At 42.1% G+C, this 18,273-nt stretch overlaps 2 protein-coding genes across 3 annotated transcripts in view; one reads left to right on the forward strand and one right to left on the reverse strand.

Moving 5' to 3' along the window:
* Nucleotides 1-15,081, forward strand: part of LOC104683194 (centromere protein P) — a 113,080-nt gene extending 97,999 nt beyond the window's left edge. The window contains exons 7-9 of the mRNA XM_010389899.3: nt 12,640-12,719; nt 14,357-14,448; nt 14,689-15,081. Coding sequence (XP_010388201.3) covers nt 12,640-12,719; nt 14,357-14,448; nt 14,689-14,810 — 294 coding nt within the window. The 3' untranslated portion in view covers nt 14,811-15,081. The remainder of the gene's footprint in view (nt 1-12,639; nt 12,720-14,356; nt 14,449-14,688) is intronic.
* The window catches only part of IPPK (inositol-pentakisphosphate 2-kinase), a 30,222-nt gene continuing 26,782 nt past the window's right edge, over nt 14,834-18,273 (reverse strand). The window contains exons 13-14 of one of the 2 annotated variants that reach the window (XR_005602965.1): nt 16,851-18,045; nt 14,834-16,806 (exon numbers count right to left, since the gene is read on the reverse strand). Coding sequence is in view for 1 of the 2 variants with exons in the window: in XM_039559013.1 (XP_039414947.1) it covers nt 17,820-18,045 (226 nt within the window). In the remaining variant the exon portion in view is untranslated. Of the gene's footprint in view, nt 18,046-18,273 lie in introns of both variants that reach the window. The other variant, XM_039559013.1, reaches the window with a different exon arrangement.

Genomic DNA, 18,273 nt, shown 5'->3' on the forward strand with positions numbered 1-18,273 from the left:
GAAGAGTTGAAATAACTGTTTATGGTCACAGCATACAGAGACCATGGAACTCAGTTCTGTATCTTACCTTTTAGAAATGGAATCTTTTATCTTCATAATGGCCAGACCAAACAGGATGAGAGCAGGAATAGCCTTCACTGAGCCAATGGAATGGCAGGTGTAGCCTGGCCTAGCAGAGCAGAGGAAATCTTGTGTTTACTTCAGCCAGCCACTGATAAGTTCAGTATTGCTGGAATTGCCTCCCGACCTCTCGCTGTGAGTGCGCTCGAGCTCGTGCAGGTCAGTGAGTGCAGCCTTGCTGCTTGGAGCAGCTCAAGGCTGGGTCCAGAACAGGGGCTTCTTCTGTTGGTTTTGAAAGGCAGCGAGGACAGAGGCAACTTCTCTTGGCTGCCCAGATCTCATGGTTTGCTTTACCTTCTCTTCCTTTATTCCCTTTCCTCCCCTATCACCCTCACAAGTTCTTTTCTCAGCCATTTCAACATAGGCAGCCTGCCAAGGTTTACAATTTTGCAGACTTTATACCTTTATTTAACAATTACAATCTGGTTGTCCTATCATTTTTTCCTTGAGCATCAAAGGAAAACTGATGCTACCCATCCTCCCTTTTTAATTCTGCAATATTCTTCCTTTGCATGCTGCAGCCTGGTCAGGGGCACAACAGGGCAGCAGCCACCTGCATATACAGGATTTTCCTTTTCTGATCTGTCCTGAAACCCTTTGTGGTATCTCCCTCGTGGTGCCACAGGTGAGCAGTAGCCACATGCAGACCTCTGATAATTTTATATGCCTGCAAAATACCCATTTCCTTGGGGGGAATGGGGGGAACCCCAGTTGTTCTGTACCTGTTACCATGTCTCACCTGGCACCAAGAGTACATTCTACAGCTTCAAACGTTCCACAGTCATCCTTATTTTCAGTAGCCTTCTCTCACATTATATCATTAATGGCTATTTTAATTATGCCTCCTGGCTTGCTGTGTTATTTACAGAAGGGCTGTGTTGAAGTTGGATCTGTTATTTAATTAAAACACTGATCAAAATATTATTTCCATGAGTCGAAAAACACATCCACATTCAGGAATGTGAGGTTCTTTCTGCTTTGTTCAGGAATTGGAAGGAAAAGAGTACTGAAAATTACAGCAGCGGTTTTTTAACCTTCCAAGGAAATACAAGAACAGAATGACTTTTTAAAATTGCTTTACTCTTAGTTGTCATGAAGAATCCGTGTAGTTGCTGGCTGGTTTTGATCAAAGACAAAGATGGAATCCTAAACTTTGCAGTTACTCATGTGGTTTACTTTTTTTAAAATCAAACACACAAGTTTATAGACGGAAAAAAGCTATGGGGGAAAAAAATTTATAACTGTTAAAGTCAACACAAAACATGAGATGGGGAATTTGTACACTGCATTTCTGAAACCTGTTCCAGTTACTGCATTCCTTCAGTCATCAGTGGTCACAGATATCCTTACGGGGAAAAAAATACAGGAAAAGACAAAGTACTGCAGGTAAACCTTGAGATATTAAACACAGATTTTCCTCACCTATTTAAAAATATTAATAATACGTTGCAAAAAGCATGGGGTACGTCATTAGGTGGGAATAAACCTAAAATTGCAACCTGAGATGTGTGTGGCTGGGATCTATTTACATTTTAAAAAAGCTTCATTTTCAACTGTAACTGCATCCCAATTCCAGTTCTTTACTGCAGGGAACAGAATATTAATATTCATTAGTATTAACTTTTTGAGGACACTAATTATTGCAACAACTCGTTGCCTCTTGGTTGGGTTTCTGTTCAATCCCAGCGCATCAGTTTTAGTTTGTGGTATGTTTTCTTCACATTGTATCTAAAATGCCAGTGACCAGACAGATGGAAGTAATTTATAAAGCCTTTCTTTAGAGCTACCTGAAATTTAAGCTTTCACATATTGCCTCTATGTGCATCAGTGAAGAAATGCAGTGGAATTTTTGTTATATCATTACCTAGAGCTGTTCCCTGTGGTGTTCCAAAGCAACTTGCCCACCTACCTTGAATAAACAGAGCTTCAAACCCCTGGCCATTGTAAGGAAACGTGGAAGATTTCCCCTGTCCTCCTGCCTTTCTGTCAAATAATACCGCCTTTTTGGGGGGTTCAAATGGTGACATTTCCCTGTATATTGGGCAGTTCTATTTCAGCTATGTGCTGACTCGTGTTTCTCCAAAATACTCAACTCAGCACATTTCTGTGTGTCTGAAATAGCACAATGAGCTCGGCTTGGGGCTTGGTTTCTCTCCTGTGCCAGTATTGAGCATTGTTACTCATCGATAGAACTGGGAGGTTCCCAACTTTTTTCTAAAACAATTGTGTTTTGCAGCAGTTGTTCAGTTTCTAGTGTAAGCCATTAGCCTCCTGTAGGCTTTCACTGTTGTCATTGCTTCTCAGACACAGCTCCATTTCTTCAAAAGGCAGCTACATCCCACCAGAGCAAAGGGACAGTGTTCCTCTTAAAGGCTGGGCTATCATGAACATACAGAAATTTCAGTGGTTTAAATAATTCTATAAAGAAATATAGAATTTAAATATAGGAAATACTGAAAATATCTAGCTGTGGAAAAGTCTGTATTTTAAATATATTAAATATAGAAAATAACAGTATGTGATTATTCTAATAGTCTTTATTTGTTTGCCCTTTTCAGCTGGTTTCCATTTCCTTGGTTGTGCTTGGTTGCACTTTCCATTTCCATATGAAACACTATGTACTTCTCTGAAAAGGGAATGCATCATTTTTTAAGCTTCTCTTGTGCACTGTTGCCATCTTAGACTGTATCAGAAGTGACATGTGAAAATTGAACTTGATCTTACAGATAAAACTGGTGGTTTGAGATGTTGACAGGGAGATGTGGTTGGGTTCCTGTGACTTGCTGCTGATATCCTGGTTGTTGGGGCCTCAGATGTTTTCCCATTGGTTTTAAATTTAAGCAGGAATTAGTAACAGGATGCCTCTCCACTGAGAGACTGTCTCAGGAAGGAGATGTAAACTGAGGACACAAATATTTTGAAGCATTCTAGTCAAAACGAAGGATTTGTTGGCAGCTGGGACAAGAAGACACTTTGAGGACAATAACAAAGTTTGCTTGTGGTTTCCATCTAAATCTAAAAATTGGTTGTCTTTGCCTGTTGATTCATGTTTTTCCCATTACAAACAGTAGCATGAAATGGTTGGTTTGGGTGAATTAGAGGACAATGGCAAAAATTATTTGTACATCAGTTCTGCCAGTGAGAGTTTGAAGGGGGAACATGGCAGGATAGATGTGTGTATATGTACAGATATCTAATTTTTAAATTTAACTTTTAATACCATATTGATATTTTTGATTATCACCTTTCTAGAGATTTATAAATCTGCAGTGCACAAAATTCAGAATTGAGCACAAGTTGAAAACACCCCATGAAGTGAATAATTACATTTGCTTTATGATCTGATTGGCATTTGTGGCCAAACTTTGGCAACTCCAAACAAACAGGAGTTGTGTATCTCCTGATACTCCAGCACAGTTCCCTCTGTGTCACCTCCAGAAGGGAAATGGTAAAAACAAAAAAAAAAAAAAAACCTCTGTTTTAACAAGTTATGTTTTTTGGATGGCTCTGTGTATGGTTTATAAATATGTCTTGTTGAAGAACATTGGCATTGTTTGGGTTTTTCCCAGGATCAGACAAACTTTGCCAGTTTATATTTTTATTATGATTTCTCCCTGTTCTTCACATTAAATCCTGTGTGTTCCCTTTCCTTTGGGAACTGGAGGAATCATCAGATGACTGGAGAATGAGTAATTTCTGAAACACTGAGTTTGTTTTCATGATACAAGATGAGAAGTTTGGGGCTGGGGAAGAGAGATGGGTTCCCTTGTAACTCCTGTTGTGTGCTGGACAGTCCCAGCTTCCCTCTTGGACTATCCCTGTGTAAATGCTTGCACAGGCTTTGATATCTAATCCTTCAGGAGTTGGACTCAATGATTGCTGTCCTTTCTAACTCAGGGTATTCTATTATTCCATGTTTATTTGCTACTTTTTCTTTATTTCATGGCCTTTACTTCTATTACACAAGGTGAGTTGTCCAAGGTGGAATAAACTGATTTTGTTTATTTTTGTTGAGTTGGGATATTTTATAAGATCCATTCACAGTGAGTGCTTTGGTAACTGAGTGTTAGGATATTTTTGTCTCATGGGAATTAGCAGGAAAGATCCTGTGAGTTAATAAGGATTGAACTGTTAGACAATAATTCTGAATTCATAGGGAAATGCTAGAGATGAAATGTGATTTTGGAAGTCCAGGAGCTGCAGAGCTACAAATGGAAGTATTTTAAGTGGTTTTAAGAGGCACAAATATGTGCATAGTCTAGACAGTGCTACTTCTGCACTGGCAGGGGCAGCTGCAAGAAATGCTAATGCAGGAGCTGAGTCCCAACCAGAGAGGGGGGAAAAATAGGAAAAGCCAAAGGTGAAGAATATGCTGGAGGCCTCAGATGTTAGTGCTCAGTGTGTTTGGGAAGAGTCATCCAGAGGTCTTTCTGCAGTGGAAAAATCAATATTGAAGTAATCCAGAACTCCATTTTAAATAACGTTATGGTGCTCGCCTTCCTTCTCGAGTGTTTCCGTGGGATTGTCTGTATGGACCTTACAGTTCCTGCTGTGAGACTCAGCCTGCGTTTGGGAATGGAGCCTGAGTGTTACAGCCTTGTCTTTTTATATGAGCTGGGGGTAACTCCATGTTTAAATTCTGGGAATGGAAATCTTCCTTTTGTCTGTTGCTTAAATTTCCTTTTTCTTGAACTATTTTTACTTGAGAGGATTGAGGCTCCTTCCTCAAGTCCATCTGTGTGAAAGGCTGGTGCTCCGGGATCCAGGCTGCAGCGGGCATTTTTCCACAGCTTTCTCTTGTGGGGTTAGGACAAATCTCCTGGTTAGTGCATGAGGAAAACTTTAAACATTCACCGGGTTTGCACACAGGAATGTTTGGGTCATTTTAGTTCCCTAGAGCTTTAAAAGCACAAGAGAGCTAAACTGATTTTTTGGGAAACTGAAGAAGGAAAAAGAGAAAGTTTTAGTATTAACTACTTTCCTTTCAACTGGACTTCTACCAGAACAAAACATGTTGTTACCAACAGTTTTGAAATGTTTCTGCAAGGCCAGTAATTGAAATTCAAATTATGAAATGCCTCAAGTTTGCATTGAAAGTGAGTGAATTTCTCTGGCAGCTGCTGTTGGTATTATCAATGCTCTTTGTGTTGCTGCAGTACCTAAGCAATGAAACAAATATTTATGCACACGCATCACACAACATTCCTGGGCAGTGCAGCTTTGGCCTTTATAAACCAAATAAGGTGGAGCATAAAGATATGCTTTTTTCTGGCAGCTGCCTGTGATTTCTCCTCCTGGATACACTAAAGAATTCTCCTCGCTGCCCTAAATTGTTTTCTGCTTGCCAGTACAGAGATATTTGAGTCAAAATCCAGTTTGCTGTGAGAGATTTGGTCAGAAGTGTAGCACAGTTTGCACACGTACAGTGTTATAGCTTTTCAGTGTTCCTTATTTTTGCTTCTGTTTTAGTTTTTTGGGGAGGTTTTGCAGCTTTCTTGTGGGTGTCATTGACTAGATCAAAGTTTGAGGATAGTTGACCAATTTTGCAAGACTTATTTATCAGTGGATTGAGAACTTTACACTCTCACACATACAATAATTATAAATTGCTAAATCTCTTCTTGCAGATGTTTGTGTCTTTTCAAGAATAGTTCCTGTGTCCGTCTTGTTTGTGCTAAGGATGTGTTTGGAAATCTGGAATGTCACGTTGTTGACAGCCAGATCTAAAGAACTGTATTTGGATATGACATGAAAAGAATTCAGTGGGTTTAAAGCTTTCAAGGGCTTTTCAGCTGGAGCCGTTCCTGCTCTTGTTGATAGAAACAGGCACTTCAGCATTGCATGTTAATGTTTATTTTCACATAAACAGCTGATAATTGTAAATAACCAAACAAATGAAAGCTACTGGGTGGCAGATTTCTGTGGAGTCTGTCTAAAATGTAATGCTTTGTAGAACCATTAAAAGGATGGATGTATTCTGGGAAAGACTTCAGTGTAGCTACAACATTTTTGATAGAAAACATAGATGTATAGATAAAGCTTCACTTTTTACCTAATGCAGGTGTTAAACCTTTCTGTAAAGCTCAGGAGGAATAACAGAAATACTGCAGTAGTATTTGTGCAAATGAGCACTGATTTATAGGAGGATGCACATGTGCATATCTGTGTCTGTTTAAGGAAAAATCTGCTCCTTCTGGAGGCTGGGGTAAGTTAATAGAATTCCGTACATTTGGTAGGAGTTGTGCTGTGGACATTGCCATTCGTCCACTGGTATCAAATCTGGGTGGAACTAAAAATGGAGCACAGCTTTATTTCAAGTGCAAGTCCCCCAGGAGTTTTCGGATTGTTTTGTGCCAGCCCAGGATCCACCTTTGTGAGTGGTGTGCAGTGAAGGTCATGGTACAGCTGCTCCTTAGCATCCCAAGGGAACAGCACAGGCAGATGTGACAGATTTTGGCCAAACCCCCCTCTGCTGTGGGACAGTTTTCTCTGAGTGATGAGATTGACCTCTCAATCAATTTATATCTCTTGGTGAGAAATGAAAACTGCTATTTTGGATGTTCCAGGGGGGTCTATGGACATACCTGTCTTTAGCAGGTAAGATAAATTTGCCCACATAGAAGCAAATAACTCTTCAGACCTTTGAGAAAGATTAAAAAACCACAGCAGTAAATGATGACCATAAGCTGAGTACCTTGTCTTGAGCTAATTTAGATTAACTAGGTGCTCTTCTTTGTGTCCTCTGGTTTATTTTTTAAATTAATCTCCCTACTTGGGAAAAAGCTAACACAGCATTAGAGCCAAGTCATTAACTAAATTCAGATGCTTTTATTTAGATGACGTTTAAATTGTGCTGTCTGGATGAGCTTGATAATGTAAACTGTACAAAAGCAAGTTGGGCCACATTTGATAATCAACTTTTCTGTGGTATTTCAAATCCAAGTTGCTTTATGCAATTCTGGACCCTTTTATTAAGACATCAGGAAGGCTTAGAGAGAATCTTGCAGCAATGTCTGTACAGGAAGGGGGGGAAAAAAAAATCTATTAGGTACCTTGCTTCTGTAATGGAAGAAAACACAAACTTGGCTTAATTTGTCTCCTAAAAATGCCTTTCCTGCAGTCTACTTCCTTCAGATTATTGAAAAATTGGCTCACAATCCTTCCTTCCCGGATTGTTGATACTTCATGCTGCTCTGCAATATGAAATCTTTTTTCCTTTCATAATTTTTCATCTCTGTATTATCCTTGGCTGTTCATTATCTCTTGCTAAATTAGACATGTCTGCTGACTTCCACACAGTGCTGTATGTAAAGTTCATCATCAAGAGATCTTTGATTATACTTAGCTGCACAGGGAGGGCAGGGGACTCAAAACACAATAGAATGAAAACTGATGTCAGTAAACTTGAGGAGGAAAAACAGAACTGCTGAGCTCTGCTGGTTTTCTGGGCATTTCCACCAAAATCAATGTCCAGGCTCAGTGTCAGTGCTCTCCCACAAAATCCCAATCGCTTCCTCTCCCCTGGGCTTGGAGCTGGGCCGATCCCTGTGCCAGGGGGTGGCTCTACAGCCAGCTTAGTCTTAAAACAGTGTATTTTAAAAGCTGAATAAAATGGCAAATAAGCCCAAGAATTTTAAGCTAGAAAAATGTGGGGTTTAAAACGTTCATAAACTAATGGAGATCTTTTGCATGGACAATTTAAAAAAGAAATATTGAAGAGTAGATTTGTTTCTTGCTCACTAAGAAAAAAGTGAAGAAAAAGCATCTGCAACCTCCGTGTTCCCTGTTTAGGACCTACCCCTTCCTGTTCTTTCTGAGGTTTCATGTTCATTTAATTCATTTTTCCTCACAAAAATAAACCTCCAGTATGTATTTTAATTTATTCCCAGTCTGCTGTAATTAAGTTGAGGATAAACACATGGTTGCCATATGACAAAGTGACATTGAAAGGAAATGAGACACAGTATTTTGTATACTCGGGCCTTGGTTATGCTGGGTTGGGTCTTCCGTAGACCTACAGCCTAGATCCAATTAGGAAAATACAAAAATTATGGAAAATTATTGGTCACATTGTGAGCAGAGTGACAAACTGAATCATGTAGAATCATGGTTGAGTCAAGGACAAATAATAATAATGTTATGGAAATATGGAAGGAGGAAAGTAAGTGGCAATGCAAATAGAGCAGGGGCCAAAAAAGAGAAGCTGTAATCAAGCGAAGAGAACAGGAAAGGAAGAACAAAGCAAAGGGATTTCACTGGCAATGAGCAAAGGCTGCTGGATTTGGGGCTGCTGGTCAGTGGTTTCAGGTACTTGTGCAGAGCATTGACTCATCTACAAGAGGCAGACACAAGGTTGAATCTTAGCAAAGTGATCAATGACTCAAGTCACAGATCTGCGCTGATAAAAAGGGCAGGTCTGAAACCAGGTAGATGCGGAGCGCTTTTTATCCAAGTAACCAACCAGCTGTGCCTGTCCTGAGCCTGGGAGAGATTCTGGTAAATATTTGCAGATTTCCCCTGTCCGGGGTGACACTCAGCCTGTTATTCGTAGAATCCCAGGATGTTTGGGGTTGGAAGGGACCTTAAAGATCATCTCATTCCCCTATCCCAGGGTGCTCCAGCCTGGCCTTGGACACTTCCAGGGATCCAGGGGCAGCCACAGCTTCTCTGGGCAGCCTGTGCCAGGGCCTCCCCACCCTCACAGGGAACAATTCATTCCCAGTATCCCAACTATCCTGGGTTTCTGTCAGTGGCAAGCCATTCCGTTGTCCTGTCACTACTTAGCATTGTCAGACTTTCTCATAGGCCCTCAAATCTGCTCCCAAAATTCTCCTTTCCTCTTCTAAACAGTGAAACCTTCATATTGGTTGTGTCACTTGTAATTTTCATTTCAAAAGCAGAGGGCTGAGTCTGACTGAGCATGGGGGGTGGGCTGGGACTGCTGCGTGGACAAAACCACTTTGTCATTTTAGACAAAACCACTTTGTCCTTGTGTTCTTCTTGTCCTTGGTTCCACCGGCGCTGGAGGTTTGGGTGATTGGCATCACAAGGATCACCAGCAGGACTGGTTTGCTTGAGGAACTTTCCCTCAAGATGGGAAGATGGGAGCTGTATTTATTCTGAGATTTAATTACGAGTGGTGAAGCTTCATAAATCCATTCTGAAAATACAGTGCTTCTATGGGGTGTAATTTAGTCAAAGGGTGAAAGTGCATTATTGTCTGTTCTTGGTTACAATTCCTTTAGTTGCACAAAATGAGAAACTTCCATTTTCTAAATGTGCCTTTATTGCTTCAGTGAAATTCATTTTAAAATTACTGGTGTTATGTCAATGCTGGGATTTGAGGTCTTGGTGCTCCCACTGTGTCTGATTTCAGCTGGTGATAACGTGGCCTTAGCTGAGCAAACCACACAGAGAAATCACCCAAATCAGCCCAAATGGAGCCTCCTGGGTAGATTTAGAAATTGCTTGTCCCTACAGAGGCACTCGTGGTAGCATAACTCTTTATATACATCCTTCTTCCAGAACAACAAATTCAGAGTTAGCAGTAAAAGGGAGCTGTTGTCCCAGCTGGGAGCAGTCGTGTGTTTTCTTGCTAAGTGGGACAAAAGCAAATTTATCTGCTTTTATCTGGCATCTCCCTTCCAATTTTGCTTTGCATTTGTAGCTACAGCTCTTAAGCTGAACAATTTGTAACATTTTCCTTAGGAGAGATTTCATGTGCAGAAAATTGCAGTGCAGCTTTAAACAGCTGCAGAATATTTTGTTGAGAAATGGCTACTACAAGTATATTCCCTGGGATGGCTCCGTGTGTGTGTAAAATCTGTCATGGGAGCAGGGGAAAGCATTCCATCACCACGGTCCCTTTGTGGTTTGAGACTATTCCTGTTTGAGACAAAAGTTCCCATAAGATTCCCTGCTTGGACTCCTGAAGGAGCTGGAAAAACGATTTCCGTCTAGAAGTAATAATAGCTTAGACTTTTGGTTTTGATCATAAACTGACATTTAAAAGTCATCTGAGGATATTTCTTGATTAAAGTCAGGTTTTGCTTAATGCAGTTGCAGCTGATCCTTCCCATCTGCTATCACGTACTTGATGGGATCTCTCCCTTGCCTTGGGTTTGGTTTACAAGATCCCTCAGGAGTTCCTGACTTTCCTAAGAGACCTTGCAGTGGCTCAGCTCGTTCTGTTATTCTGGTTTTATTGCTCAGCTTTTCTTTTCCTCAAGGAAAACTTGGAAAGTTGCTCAGCAGAGAAGATGAGGTGATAATGTGGTACCCACAGAGCGCTGGGAATTGGGGGTCTGTCCATGCTCACCCTGTGCCTGGTTTTTCAGGCACCTGCCAGATCCCCATGTTTCACCTCTGGGATTCAGACCCTACATTTTTCTGTGTGGAATATAAAAAGCAGATTATGTGACTGCATTTCCCAGAGTTCATTCCTGAAATTATCAGTGTTTAAGGTCGCTGCTTAATGCTGGGTGTGGTAGCTTTGCTTCCTGCTCCCCCTGGGTGTTGGTGTAAGGTGGGAATGGCAGCCCGGATCCTCACACGGATCTGGGCAGGGGCTGCCTCGAGCCATTGCCAGGGCTTGGGTTCTAGCAAACAGGGATTGTAGGTATTTGTGGTTTGGCTTTTTGTGTGTTTTGTGGATAGCTAAAATACGACCTTTCCTGCTGAAAAGCTGGATTTTATCCCAAATCCTGTGAATTTCACACAGGATCAGATTCTCACTGCATTCAGGTTGGTTGCCAGAGGGAAGGCACAGAACGGCCCTCACTGTGTGCAGACTCACCGGGGCTCCCTCTCCCAGGTACAGGGAAGCTTTTCTACAGAAAATCATACACTGGGATTTCCTTGAGTTGCCTCTGGTTTCCACAGAACATAAATACCACCCCCCCCAGCTTGGGGGGAACATGTCAGTCACAGAAACTGCACAGGAACTCCCAAGAAAGCCCTGGGAGCATTTCAGGGTTTTGGAAATTGTAACTCTTACCTGGTTCCTCTGATCTGTTTTCTCTGGTGGTTCCCAAATGTCTGGGTATGGGCGGATGAAGTGTGACTCGGTGTTTAGCTATGGGATACCTGGGATCCCTTGTAAATGAGGGATGCACAAGCTGATTTCCAGGTAGAAGCTAATCCTGCATTTCCAGTACCTGCAGCCTGGAGCTAAAGGATCACTCAATCCTCCCCAGGCCTCTGACACCAGGCAAGGGAAGGCTCATCATGGAAATCAGACATGGGTTATTGAGGAGGAAAGCCTAGAAAACTTGTTTTTATTTTGTCATCAGAGGGGCATAATTCCATAGGGAGTAAAGCTGGAAGAGGATCCCTGTTCTGCCAGATGAGTGACCTTTGATCAGCCACCCTTCCAACACTGTAACTGCCCTGTGTCCTCCCTTCTGTGTCTGCGTTCCCAGGATAGATCATGGTTGTTATCCTCACAGTAAATACAGTACTGCATACTGGGTAGAAATTAAAATGAGCAAATTCCATGTGTTTTATGTCATTTGGCATCCTGCACAGCCCCCCTTCAGTTCGTCAGAAATTCCAAAACCCAGAGCAAGGTCACATCTGGTAGCAATTTTGCTCTGCCAGATGAGGCGTAATCCCATAAAACCAAACTCATTTTCTCCAGTGCCACTTGAAGCCGAGGTCTCCTGCTCCTTTTCCATCAGACCTGCTGCTCATCCTGAGAGCTCTGTGGAATGATTCAGGCTGGGATACTTTTCACACATTATAAACTGCAAGGTTTGGAACACAGCTTCATGTCCAGCACACGAGGCAGGACAAGCAGGGCACAGCCCTGGAGTCTGTGGCTCCGTTCCATTTCCTCTTCCAGCAGCATGTCCCTGGAGGATGCTGTTCCTTGGTGTTGGGTGTCTGTGCATCCCCTCATTCTCTGAGTAATCTGGCACCTGCAGGATCCATACAGAGCTACGAGTTCTTTTATGTGCTTTTAAAATAGCTCTAAAGTTCTGAGTCTTGGGTAATTCACAAGACACACATCAGATGGACTAACAAAGTAATGGAGCAACCATCAACCTTTGCACATTGTAGTAACTGAAAATAATTCCCAGAAACATGGAATTTTAATAGGAGCAAGTATTTTTATGTTTGGTCATGTTGCTGTTGTCCCATATTTTGCTGAAATTGGTTATTTTGGTATCTCATTGCCTAAATTATTCTTTCAAAGCCCTCTGTGGAGCTTGGAGAGCATCTCAAACCAGAGTGCACCAATGAGGTGGTGTCAGTCACAGAGGGGAGGGGAGTGACATGGTGATGTATTATAAGGTGTTATTAAATCCAATTAACAAACTTAGTTAAAATAAAACTGTTCTTTCAAGGTTTCCTGGGTTTTATGCAAGGATCTCTAAAAAAAAAAATCAAACCAACGGGTCAGAATTTCACAGTCAGTATTGCTAATCTTAACTTAGTGTCAGTGATGGGGGAGCACTGGGTAGGAACCACCTTACCTGCTATGATTTTTATGAACCAGTTGAACCTTTTTGTTCACAGGCCAAGTATCCTGACATCGTGACTGTTCCAGAAGGACTGCTGGGAGATTTTATAATTCTGAGGAACCCCAAAGTTTCTGGGTAAGCCAATAAATGCATTTCTGTATTTACATGGGTGAGGGATTGCACAGGTAGGGCAGCAGCCTCGTGCTGCAACTCCGAGTTCCTTTTGTGGCAGGAGGTGTAGAGATCCCAGTCCCCTCCCAGCAAAGCCCAGTTCCTTGGTGTCTTGCCATTAAAGAACAGAAAGAAAGGGCATTTACTGTGCAATGGAAGCAAAGCAACTGTGGCTATACTTTTCCCTTGTTTTAGAAGGAAATCAGTTAGATGAAGGAATTATTACCTACCAGGTACATGGTATTTGTTTGGGCTCCCTGTGAGAGATGTTCCAGTACATTTGGGATTTTCAGCAGGGGAAAAAAATCCTTACAGTTAAATGTAAGATGGTGTAACTATCACTGTCAGGAATTCTGTAAGGGCCATGAAAAGTAACTATTTTGTGAAGGGATCAGATCATTCCCTTCTCCTGTTACACCTAGCTTTAACATGCTTTAATTTATACAGAGACAACTGGAAATAAAGCACAGCTTCCTTCATTATATTTGTATGTGGAACTAGCAAACAAACCCTAATACATGATGCTGCTTCATTCAGCCAAACCTGTCCTTTAAAAGTAAATGCTTTAACTTCGTGCAGGAAGGAATTGTTCTTAGACTATCCCAGATAGGGAAGAACTTGCTTTATTTTACAGTTTCTCCTCTGGTGCCAGGTGCCAATTCCATTCCACTCACTCCCTCTCACCTACAGTCATGAAACACAAGAATTTAAAAGTCATTTCAGTGGCTTGGTGGAAAACAGACTGCCATAGAAATTTGTTTGCAAAATCCCAGAACACGCTGTGCACAAATTCCCAAAGGATTTGTAAAAATGAAGTGGCAAAAGGCTGAAAAATCACATTTGAAGGAAACTTGTACAGCCATGATGGATTAAACACCACTGAGAAAGGGACCTTCCTCCTCACAGTGACTCACTGTGCAGACCAGATTTGGATTAGGGAAGCCTTACCTCCAGTAAGGGATTTGAGGGCTGGAGGGAACAAAGATGCAGCAAAGCAGGCAGGGAGTTGTAATGCAGCAGCTCTGGTGTGGATGTTGTTCTGGACTCACCTCCTGCCTCACAGTTCCCTTGGGATGGTGCAGTGATCTTGTTCCACTGTGAAAGCTGGGCATCATGACTGGCCTTGCACAACCACCACCACTATTCCTGAAGAAGTAAATGTTTTAAGATTTTTTTTTTTTTATTAAAAGCAAACAACTGCAGGAATGCAGGCCTTGGATAGATGTATACCTGCCATTAGTCTATAAAGGAGGGTGGCCTGTATTCCAAACCCAGCACATCACCATTTATGCAAACACCTCTGAAACAAGGTTCCTGTTGTCAGCACCTGATCCTGAGTGTAGATGTTACATGAGGGGTAGGGCCAGGGGACACTCGGTGCTCTCCTTTGCTTTCCTCTCACTTTTACTGCACTGCAAATCTGGATGTACCCAGAACCTTTCCTTGTCAATGGATCACTGGTTTTCCTTGGATTAATGTGTTCCTGAATCTAGAGATGGTCCATTGCATTACGTGAGGTGAGTTTTGTTGCAGAGCACGAGGCTGAGCCTTACAGACAGCACTGGTTAACCTGAGCTGCCTTTCCTGTGCACCCGGTACAGGTTTGAATTGATGATTGTCTGGAAGATCCATCTCGATGAAGAAGGGACCACTACACCTGTCCTGGACCTGCTGACCAAAGTACCTGAGCAAGGTAACCTCAGTCACTCCAGGGCCTGTTCCTGAGCTGCCAGGCCCTGGTTTTGGCCAGCATCTCTCACTCCCATGGAACTCCAGCTACCAGAGCCCAAACAGGCAAACCCACTTCACCTCCTGTGTAATTTCCAAGGGCTTACAAACCCTGTCTGCCTGCAGCTGTCCTGCTTTACCCACCTGCTGTCAGCACTGCTGCAACTCTTGGAAAATAACCTGCACTGCTCTGTTTTTCCTGCAGTCCTGGAGCAGAGGATGACGAGTGTGGAGAGCATCCCCGGCAGCTTCCGGAGCGCAGTGCGGCTCTTCGGGATCGAGGCAGCCATCGAGAACCTGATCAAAGTGCTGGGCTCAGAAGAATGAATGCCAGCATTACTTACACCAGGTAGCAATTTCAAAAGTAGTTTTAATTAAGATATTGTGTTACACAGTCTATAATTTTATTGAATATAAACATTAAGTTATTTTCCATTTAGAAACCATACTCATAAAACATGCTATCTGTACAATTATGGCACGTTATATATAAATTGTCATGACATGAAAATAAATACAGCCATTTAAATACAAAAATGCCAAATAAAATAGTTACATGTACAGAGTGATTTCATTATAAATTTATCTTTCTGAATCATTAATGTACCAGAGTGGTTTATCTTCTTAACATTTTCTAGATACCTGGAAATTGTTAAAAGATCATGCACTGTCAAAATCAAGTCCATAAAAATCCATTTCATTTCACAGCTCTGTAAAAGTACAGTGATTTTAAAATGACAAGAGAACAGTAAGAGACTCCTAGAACAAAGAGTTAAACAGCTTTCTCATTAAATTAGGGTGGAAGAAGACAATTTGAAGACTTCAAAGACATACAATGCTAAAAAACCCAAAGGTAACTGTATGAAGTAACTTTGTTCTACAATGTGAGTGTTGAGACAGCGTTAACCTAACCAAGAGAGGCCCATGACACCCCTGGGAACCCCAGGAGTCACCTCCTGCCCACTGCAGCACTTCTTTTGCGTTTCTGACTTCCAGGAGGAAATTCTGGTAACACATTACCAAAACATCACATTTCACACATTCATCCCTGAAGAAACAGATCAGATCAGAGTGATGTCTTGCCTCACCCTTCACTTCCATCAGATGTGCCATGAGCCCATCTGGGAACTCTCCGTGCTTCCAAGAGTTCCTGCTCTGCACTAGCACTGTGACTGGAAGTCAGGTACTTCTCAGGTAGGGAGTAACAGTTCCTGGAACCAAGAGCCCAAACCCACCAACTCTGGGCTCTCATGTGAGAGGAAGAGCCCTCCTTTCCAAGGCCAGAGCTGCTGAGCCCCCAGCAGAACAACTGCCCGCTCTATGCAGCAATGGGGAAATAGGTGGAGAACCCAAGAACTAAAGCAACAGTCTGTTTATAATCCCATAAATATAATACTCCACTATTTGATGACTGAAATAGTCTCCCACTGTTCTGGTAGGTCAGGAAAAAACAACAGACCAGAGCCTGGTTTCTGCCAGACTCAACAGCTGAGCAACACCAGAGATTAGGTTTTGATGACTGGCAACACTATCTTGTTAGATAAAGTAGGCTCATTTCAAGTTTGGAATCCAGTACACAGGCAAAACTCATTCTGACTTACCCACTGGCATGGAACTGGCGTAGCTGGTTTTGTGTAACCTATAGTTCAGTTCATCTTTAGCTCCCTCCTCCTTGCCTGAAAACAAAACTGTTTGCTCAGCACTGATACTGCTGTTTGCAATGAAATGTGTGTGAAGTTACAGCATAAAAACCTGGAAACTTCACAGCTGTGCAGGGTCCTTCCTTCCTCCTCTTTCTAACAGCTGGAGGGTTTCTGGATTTGTAAGTAGCTCCTTCTCCCTCCAGGTTTTTTTTGGGAAGAAGGGGTTATTCCTGCTGTCAACTGCCAGCTTATTGCACTGTTGTACTCTCACATCTCAGGCCCTGTCCCAGAAGGGCTCCTGGCACTGGATACCAGCACTGCCAGCTCAGGTCTCTGGCACTGGGGCAGTGATGTCTCTGTGTTTCACATTTCTTCCTTGAGTTGTCTGGGGATCCTGTTTTTGAATTTCAGGTAAAGTGGAACAACTAAAAGGTTACATGGAGATCCCAATATAAATCTGTTTTTAGGAGTTAAACTACATGACCCTGAACACCATTACTGGTAAGCACATGCTGTATCCAGGTTATAGCTGTTCACTGGGTCAGGAGGAGCATCTCTGCACCATTCAGGGGGTCTAATCCCTGAGGGAAAAGGAGATGCAGATTTTATCCTCATACCCTCAGGTTTGAACATACCCTTCAGTTCCTACTCAGGATCTTCCCCAAGATTTACTGCAGCACCTCCCCAGCCTTCAGCTGCACAGAGCACTGCTCATATGCAGCACTGACACAAGCTCACCCTGGCATGAGACTGACCCACTGCAGCTGCAAGGAAGAAAATGGGATTCTATCACCTTTTTTCTGTCACTTAAAGCAAAGGAGCCTGAAAGCAGCTGCTCATGCTACACAGTGTGTGGGGCACCAATGTAATAGTGCCAAACTTTGACACTATCCAAAAGACCTGAAATGATCTGTAAAACTCAGAACATATTCTTCTCATAGCTCAATTTAAATTAGGCAAGAGCAAGCTGTGGTTTCACCTGCAATAGCAGCATATAATGTATAGACAATAAAAACCAGCATGGCAGGTGAGTTGAGCCCAGCTATCATATAAAATTTAAGGCTGCTTACCTTAACCCTTTGCACTTTGTTTCAGAAGCTTTAGGTAGATGGAAGGTGATCACACAACTTCTGGAGGCAGCCTGGTGTTCCTAGTCCATGCATTAGTACTTAAGTGTTCTGCAGTGCCCAGGCCGTTCCACAGCTCAGCCACTGCACTGTTGTATTTTCAGTGGATTAACTGAAGTGTTGTATCAGCTTTTGCCAGAGCATTCCCTCCTTCAGTAGGGATGAGGGAAACTCAAAGCACAGGCTCCAAGGAAATTCTCTTGTTAGTAATTAGGCTTTCTATGTTAGTGCAATACTTTTAATTCTGTGCTCTTTCAATTCTAAGGAAGTAGACTTTTCATATTAATTTGATCTGTCCTCTAGTTCCAAGGTATGGCACATTACCTGTTCTGTCACATTAAATACATTCATTAAGGTTATCTAGCAAATGTGTGGCCTAGTGCTATCCCAGGTCTCTGAGAAGGCATTACCCATTAGACATCATTTCATAAAGCAAAAAACATTCACAGCTGAAAAATGCACTGAACACAATAAAAAGAAAAAAAAAAAAAAAAATCACCATAACGGTATTCCAATAATCTTTCACTTTCTCATGTGTTTGAATAAAAATAACCTTAAGGGAATGGTTACACTTTATGGAGAACTAATGTGCAGTCTTCATTCTCCTTGAAGAGGCTGGACATAACTGGGTCCTCTTTGGCCTGTACATTCTTCAGGTAATAGTTGACTATTTCACCATCAAGTTTGTACTGGTGGGGGATGCTTTCATAGGGCTTCAGGTCCAGGTCCAGCACAGAAACAGAGAAGGTGAATCTGGATTTGGATGTCAGTACCACAGGTCTGTGCTCAGAGCTGGAAAATAAAACCACATTGCACATCTGAGTCACTGAAACCAGTACTTTTGATTTATGTGTCTCTGTACAGAAGTGACTCTAATGTTTATCTTAGAACTTTTGTGGGAGCCCAAGAAAATAGACTGCAGCTAATGTAGCACTTAGGAAACTATAGCTCCAGCTTAACCAGTCCTGATGGGACCTTGCTGGCACCTCTTCCAGTTATTTTCCTTTCAGCTTCCACACA

Source organism: Corvus cornix, chromosome 12, assembly GCF_000738735.6.
Source record: "Corvus cornix cornix isolate S_Up_H32 chromosome 12, ASM73873v5, whole genome shotgun sequence".
Classification (NCBI taxonomy): Eukaryota; Metazoa; Chordata; class Aves; order Passeriformes; family Corvidae; genus Corvus; species Corvus cornix.